The 7,348-nt window shown below is 53.0% G+C and overlaps 1 protein-coding gene across 1 annotated transcript; it reads right to left on the bottom strand.

Moving 5' to 3' along the window:
• Positions 1-221: 221 nt before the first annotated feature.
• On the bottom strand, positions 222-6,823 carry LOC103183569 (ceramide synthase 2). Its single transcript, XM_042342854.1, has 10 exons — positions 6,651-6,823; positions 6,084-6,201; positions 5,650-5,768; positions 4,646-4,703; positions 4,068-4,118; positions 3,396-3,488; positions 2,478-2,606; positions 1,819-1,925; positions 941-1,097; positions 222-401 (listed from the first exon to the last, which is right to left on the bottom strand). The coding sequence occupies exons 1-10, from the start codon at positions 6,821-6,823 to the stop codon at positions 222-224; spliced, it is 1,185 nt and encodes a 394-aa protein (XP_042198788.1).
• Positions 6,824-7,348: the final 525 nt, after the last annotated feature.

The raw sequence follows: 7,348 nt of genomic DNA, 5'->3' as shown, positions 1-7,348 counted from the left end.
GGCTGTCGAGCGTCTCTGCCCTTTTTAAATCGCCAGTCGGGGAGAACGTTCCAATGTTCGGTGGTTCGGACAGAGGCGTCCCCTCCCACTCCCAGTTCAGAGACTCAATCAGTAAAAGCCACAGAGTACTGCCGAGTGCTGAGGGAGGGGGGAAAGGTTGGGTGGTGGGGATGGTGGTGGGAGTGAGTGATGGGAGGGGGGAGGAGGGTGGGGGGAGGTTGCTACCTTGCTTTGGGAAGGCCGTTGTTCACGCGCCGGTTGTTCATCCGGCTCCGGATTGTATTCAACACTCTGCCAGCACCGGTGCCCCTGCCGGCCTTCGAGCTGACCAGCCCAGCCTCCCCCCCCTCCTCCGTCCCCTCGCTCTCCTCGTCATCATCACTTCGCTCGTCCTTCTCGATCTGCGCGGAGCGGAAAGAGACAAAAGCAAAGAAAGCGTCCGCTCCCGTCAGCTTAACAGTGACCCTTCTCTCCATTTGTTTCTCCCGCAAAATATACAGTGAATTCACTTTACAGCGTATCCTGTGAAGCGTTTTGAGACGTCTCAACGACGTGATAAGGTGTGATTTTTGAATACTAGGATTATTATCGTTATTTTACATCCACAGCCACTCCTTTTACTCTGCCAACTTTTGAGTCCCACCCCCCCACCACCACCACACAACCCCCCAACCCCGCTTCACACCATCAAACAGACAACAACAACTTGCATTTGTATAGCGCCCTGCACACTGGGTAGCGTCCCAGAGACAAGCTTTCAACCGCTTCACCCACACGCTATGGGTGAGTGGGTGGGTGGGACAACAGAGAGGTGGGTGGGATGGGGGTGTGGGAGATGTATGGAGGGCAGGGATATAGGGATATGGTGGTGGGCTGGTGATGGGGAGGGCAAAAGTGGTCTCTGACACAAGCGTGGAACATTGTCATTCCACAGCATTACCTGCCCGACAAACACAAACTTGAAGGCCATGCGCAGGATGAGGTAGGCCCAGAACAGGTGGAGCAGCTGCAGCAACAGCAGGAGGGCGTTGAAGAAATAGTAGCCAAAGAAAGGCTGGAAGCGTTGCATGGAGCGGCACCAAGTGGTGTACAGGACCCTGCGGAGAGACCTGGAGTTAGAGAGATCGCTGTGTGTGTGTGTGTGTGTGTGTGTAAGTGGTTGAGGGAAGGGCAGAAAATTGGACGATCCCTCAACTTAGGTAGATATTTGTTAGGTCAGAGTCAGGCCAGCGCCTTGGGACGTCCTTCCGACGTGAAAGGTGCTGTACAAACATAATTGTGTATGGTATTAAGGGATATGGGGCAAAGGCAAGTAACTGGACTTGGGTTACAGATCAAGGTCTTATAAAATGGCAGGACAGGCTCGAGGGCCTGAATAACCTGCTCTTGTTTCTATTTTTCTAACTTAGTTGCCATGACCATCACCCAGGGCCAGTTATGTCACATATTCTTCCCCCCACTCCCCCAGGGGCAGGCCAGACCCAAATTGCCCATCGGGTCGCTGTTGCTGCTGCAGTTTTTGCTCCACGCAGGAAGTTATTTGTGCCTGTGCCAGCTTTTTGAAAGACCCATCCGATCATTCCCAGTCCCCCGCGCTCTCCCCATATCCAATTCCCATTTGAAAGTCATCATCGAATCTGCTTCCGCCACCCTTTGGAGGCGGTGCGTTCCGAACCCGTGCGGAGGGAGAGAGCGATCAAGCAGGAGATCTACACAGAGCTGAATAGTTTGCCCCCTAGACGTTTATCCTTCTCCCCCTCCGACACCCCCCCCCACCCCCACCACCCCCCAACCCCTCTCTCGGAGCAGTTTACTCACACATTGGGAAAGATAAACAATCGGCTAATCAGGAAAACCAACGCGAAGATCACAAACAGCCAATCACACACCCGACGCCAACCGGCATAGTTGAACATTTTTGCGACCTGCAATATGAAAAATCAGCTTTTTTTTATATAAAACGAGCCCCGGTGTCCTGGCCTCAACCCCACCCCTTCCAGGCAACCCTGTTCCCAGTCATTAAATGTCCCCCGGTGTCTGTCCTAACATTGCACCCTTCGGAGCTGTAAACCTGTGCCCTCTTGTTCTGCTGTCTTGGGGCATCCGAAAGCACGACCTCAAATTACCAAGTACAAATACTAGTGGTGGATTGAGCGACCGAGTTATGAATCCGTTATTTATTTTTTTGAAGGAGTTATTACCCCCGGAAAAGCGATCCGCCAATCGAGTAACAACCGGGTTCCTACTCACCGCTGAGGAAAACCGAGGCGTGCAGGAAGTAAGGAGACCTGCCTAAGATTTTTGCCCTGCCCGGGAATCAAGCCCAGGTCCTCCCGCTTGCGAGTCGAGTGCTCTAACCACGACGCTACAGTTTGTGGAGTTACGATTCCACAAACTTCCAGGACCTGGTGTTGAGCAGTTCCCGGAGTGAGCGTTGTTGCTGCGACACACTCTGGGCTGGAGCACCAGCCTCTCACCTCCATGATGTAGTCCGAAGCGTCATGTACCAGCAGAACCAAGGTCCCGACCCGGATGTAGTTTGCGCAATAGGAGAAGCTCATCAGGAAGATGGTGGCGATGTGGTGAACCACCTGCTCCTTGAAATCCTGCGCGCAACAAAACAATCCCGGAGAAACGGATGAGAATCCGCCCCAAACTGGCTTTCGCGGAGCTGCGGCGGGAACCTGGAATCCGGGAGCACCGGCCCGCGCCCACGGCAGACTCCACCCCTCGCAGTGTTGTGGCCAAAGACTTATGATAGTTCCCCACATTCGACCCAGGGCTTTACCACGTCACGGAGATGTCTCAAAGCGCTTCACAGGATTTACTACTGAATGCAGTGACTGCGTATTTTCAGCCAAGGTGACGGCCAATTCGTCGGCATAATTGGACGTTTTTGCTGAAATGTCCTAAAACAGCTATTACGTGAAATGACCAATTTTACCCACGGGATCCCGGGATAACAGACAAACTCCCTTCTCGATTTGGTGCCACGGGATAGTTAACATTCGCCTGCACAGGGGAAGTAGACGAGGACCTGGGTTTAGTGTCTCATCTGAAGGACGGCATCTCCGACAACATGACACTAGCTCAGCACTGTACTGGAGCGTCAGCCCAGACCGTGGAAGCTCAAAGTCCTAATGCAGGGCTTGAACCCGCAACCTCTGACTCGGGAGGCGAGGGTGCTATCGACGAGACAGACTGACACCTGATGTCAGAAATCAGGAGAATTAAAAACCGAGGTCCCAATTGCCTGTACTTCGGGTACATGGTAAAGTCCCTATGGTGCTGTTGGAAAAGAGAAGGGAGTTTCTCCCGGTGTTTGAGCACACTGAGGGAGTAACTTTGCTGCAGCTCAAAGCCCAAGTACCTCAGTCCCAGGACACAGCACGTACCTTCCTCTTCACGTCGATAGAAATCCTGAAGAGAAGAGACCAATAGAATCCCAGTTCGATCATGTAGTACCAATACTGGGAGGGCAACAAGACCTGCAACACACGTATAATAAAGTTTAGTGTCTGAGAGATCCACCATCCCTCCAACTACGCAATATCTAGTCTCCTCACGCGGAGGAGATTAGACTCATGAGAAATAGAAACTCCAGGACGGTCAAGTGGTCTGAATGGCCTGTTTCCGTGCTGTCAAATATGTGATCACCAGTGATGATTATCACATCAGATACCATGGATTCACGAGCGGGATGTGAGATAATTGAAAGTGTCAGCAGTTTACAGTTGGATTGAAGTGAGGGCTGCGTTTCATAACACCATTGGCGGGCGGACCTTCTGCCACTCTGGCCCCACCCTCTGGAACTCCATCCCCCAGTCCCTCTGCCTCCTTCAAGACCCATCTCAAGACTCTCCTCTTCGTCCGTGCTTTCAATCTCTCTGCTTCCCCCCTGCCCTCCACCCTCCCCGATCCCAACACCCAGCTCAGGTCTGAAACATTGCCTGTCCAGCGCCTTGGGATGTCCTGCCAATGTGAAAGGCGCTGTGCAAATGTAATTTTGTTGTTTTAACGGCAGAAACAGTTCTCCTGGCTCTAGTATTGAACCCAAAAGCTCCTACCTGCTGGGGGTAGCCTTCCCAACATTCTTGCTGGTCCCAAAACCATGGCTTCTGTAAAGAGAAGAGAGGTCAGTTGGGCCCAGGTCAAACTCCATCAATTCTACATGTCTCCTAATGGGACAATCTTTGAGAAGGGAGTTTCTCTCTCTCCCCGTGTCCTGGTTAACAATCCCCCAAATTAAATTGGTAATAAAATTGGTCCCTCGTTTCATGGCTGATCGTGGAACATTGTCTATGAATACAGAGTCACTCCACTCCACAGTAAATCCTGTGAAGCGCTTTGAGACGTCCTCCCAACATGAAAACCCCTACACCAAACGCAAGGATTAATATTATTATTATTGATAATAATTCTGTCCATTCTCCGAAGACTGATCAGCCATTGGGAAGGGCTTCGGACATCCTGCCACCCCCACCCCTCTTGACTCCAACCCGCAGCTTGGGTGCAAACCCTCCACTGTCCAGCGCCTTGGGACATTCTCCTGACAGGCAACTCGTGATTGTTGCTTAGTGCAGATACTCTGAAGAAGTGTTTCCCAGTCCCACTCCTGCCACCGGCAAAGCAACCGATAACTTACATCGAAAAGCACGGCTAACCCAGCGAAGAAAGCCAGCGTGTAAAAGGTGAACCTCCAACTGGAACGTGGCAAAGAGCGAGAGAGAGAGAGAGAGGGAGAGAGAGTGTTAGTGAGAGGAAGGAGTGCTCCTTTCTTGCTTCACAACTTGTGGTCAAGCTCTCTTAAAGGGGCCTGGATGTTGCAGCGCTCTACTTGTGATCCAAGTAAAAAAGATGGAACAGGCTGAATGGCCTCCGTCTCCTAAACAGATACAAATCCAAGGCTCCCAAGCTGAACCTCTAGTCGATACCTGACCGCACCCCACCCATCCCTCTCCCCCCCACCTCGGAGTTCCCTTCAGCTGACACTGGAGCGACAGAGGTGATGGCAGGGGTTGGCTGATAGAACTGCTTGAATCAATCCCCCTTCTTACAGTCCCATCTAAAGACCTACCTCTTCGACCATGACCACGTCTACGGTCACCTCCCCCCCCCCTTCCTCGGTGTCCGACCCCACCACTCCGCAGCGCTCCGAGACGCTATCACACCTACGGTCACCTCCCCCTGACTCGGCACTGTGCTCCGCTAATGTCAAGCGCTCTGGAACACTACCCTGTGTGAGGGGATAAATATAAATACACGTTGTTGCTGTTGTGAAGGATGCTGTGTGAATGTAAGTGGTTGTTCTAGTGTTGATGATGATGTTGTTGTTGAGGCTGATGTTGTTGAGGCTGATGTTGTTGTTGATGTTGTTGAGGCTGATGTTGTTGTTGATGTTGAGGCTGATGTTGTTGTTGATGTTGTTGAGGCTGATGTTGTTGATACTGATGTTGCTGATGATGTTGTTGTAGTGATGTTGTTGGTGTAGTGATGTTGTTGGTGTAGTGATGTTGTTGACGTAGTGATGATGTTGATGTTGTTGTTGCTGATGTTGTCGTTGACGTTGTGATGTTGTTGATGTAGTGATGCTGTTGATGATGTGGTGGTGGTGATGTTGTTGTTGTGGTGGAGATCTCTGGTGCTCACCCGGCATCACAGAACCTCTGGCTCACACTCGGTCGGTCCTGGTTTCTCCGGCGTTGGAACCACGTCTGGACCTGCCACGGGGAGAGGCCACAGCTCTCGGACAGTCTGTACATTTCCTTCTGCAACACACAGAACACACAATGAGCAACACTGCGATTCTCCCCCAATGATGCTACCCCAGGGAGGGAGGGAGGGATCAATCAATCGTCGGCTGTGGAGGCGGGTCCCCGGTCAGGGAAGACCCCAACCCTTCCACAGTTCTGCCCATTGCAGGGACACAGCACACGGTACAGGTTAAGCCTATCGGGGGGCGGGGGAGATTTCAGCCACCGCGGGCTCCATAGCAATGTGCTGTCGCCAGCGGCTACCCAGGGGAGTATTTGTGGTGGGACAGAGTGGGGCGGGGTGTGGCTGGGAGGGCGAGGGCGGGTTACCTCTCTGGGCCGCTTGCTGTGTTGTGTGTAGAAACGCTCCAGGGCCGGGTTGGGAGTCGCCCTCTTTCGTCTCCTCTCCTTCACCCCCATCCACTTGCTCAGCGGCAACGCCACCAGCCTGGAAGAGGGGAGCGGAGCTTTCTGTCAGCGCCGTCACCGCGATCCCCGGCAAACCTGGCACCCGCCCACCAAACCAAACCAAACCCACAGTGACTGCCAGGCAATGATTCCAGCAAAGTCTCCCCACCCCCCCCTCTCGCCAGCCATTAGCTAATTCCATCATCGTTAACCAACTACACAACCTATGGTAGCCGCCCACCCCCAGCTCTCGCACCACCGTCGCCTCCAGAAACACAGTCACTACACTTCGCAGGAAAGCCTGGGAAGCACTTCCAGAACTTTTTCTGCCATGAAAGGCTCTGGCCCTAATTGCAAGGATTATTCCCCGGCTTCACAGTGGGATAAATTTTGAGGGGGTGGGGGGCCGGGGTCGATGGGTGGGGGCGGTGAGTGGCAGCTGGGAGGAGGGGGGGGATTAAGGGGTGCGGAGCCGGGTCCAGAACCCACCGTTCAAAGAGCTGCCGGACGGCCAGGAAGGCGAAGCCGCAGACGATGGAAGCGTAAAGGTCGCGTGGTCGGGGGTAGCGAGCGACGTCTGAGTCCTTCATGTCCTCCCACGTGACCCCCGGGGGCAGCCAGTGCTCCTCCCGCCACAGCCACTCATCCAGGAGAGAAGGCATCGTCTAGAGAGAGAGAGAGAGAGAAAGAGAGAGAGCGAGGGAGGGAGGAAGAGAGCTAGTGAGAGAAAGACGGCGTGATGCCGTCTGCACAAATCTGGCGTCTTGCTCCTGAAGGCAGAGTGAGTGCCTTTTCACACCGACTCAACAACAACAACAACAACAACATTTCATTGGGAAAGCACCTTTCACGTCGGGAGGATGTCTCAACACCACAATGTTATTTTGTTTTATCTCCCGGGTGTCTGACATCCCATCACCATTGCTCAAGAGGAGAATCCAAACGCAACTGAGACTTCCGTGCGTCTCACCTACACATGGAAATCCCAGAGACAGATTGTTGGAATGGAATACTCACTCTCTCTCTCCCCGGAGAGAAGCATCCTGCTTACCTAATTCCGGAAAGTATTAGGCGCAGGTTGGCAAGACCCAAGCTGTGAGAGCTTACAGGAAGAGATCAGGTTATCAATGCTCTGCTGTAACCACAACTTGACTTGTGACAACCTCGTATATCAAAGGCAGAGCCCG

This window comes from Callorhinchus milii, unplaced genomic scaffold, assembly GCF_018977255.1.
Source record: "Callorhinchus milii isolate IMCB2004 unplaced genomic scaffold, IMCB_Cmil_1.0 Scaffold21, whole genome shotgun sequence".
Lineage (NCBI taxonomy): Eukaryota > Metazoa > Chordata > Chondrichthyes > Chimaeriformes > Callorhinchidae > Callorhinchus > Callorhinchus milii.
This window is presented reverse-complemented; position numbering and strand designations above follow the sequence as displayed.

Bases quoted from the DNA above. Each gene is read 5' to 3' on its own strand.
- LOC103183569 (XM_042342854.1), bottom strand. From the start codon at position 6,823: ATGCCTTCTCTCCTGGATGAGTGGCTGTGGCGGGAGGAGCACTGGCTG. The intron at 5,769-6,083 runs GTAACCCGCCCT...TGTGTGTTGCAG, and splicing joins ACAGCAAGCGGCCCAGAGAG to AAGGAAATGTACAGACTGTC. The intron at 1,926-2,477 runs GTGAGAGGCTGG...TTCATATTGCAG, and splicing joins CTTCGGACTACATCATGGAG to GTCGCAAAAATGTTCAACTA.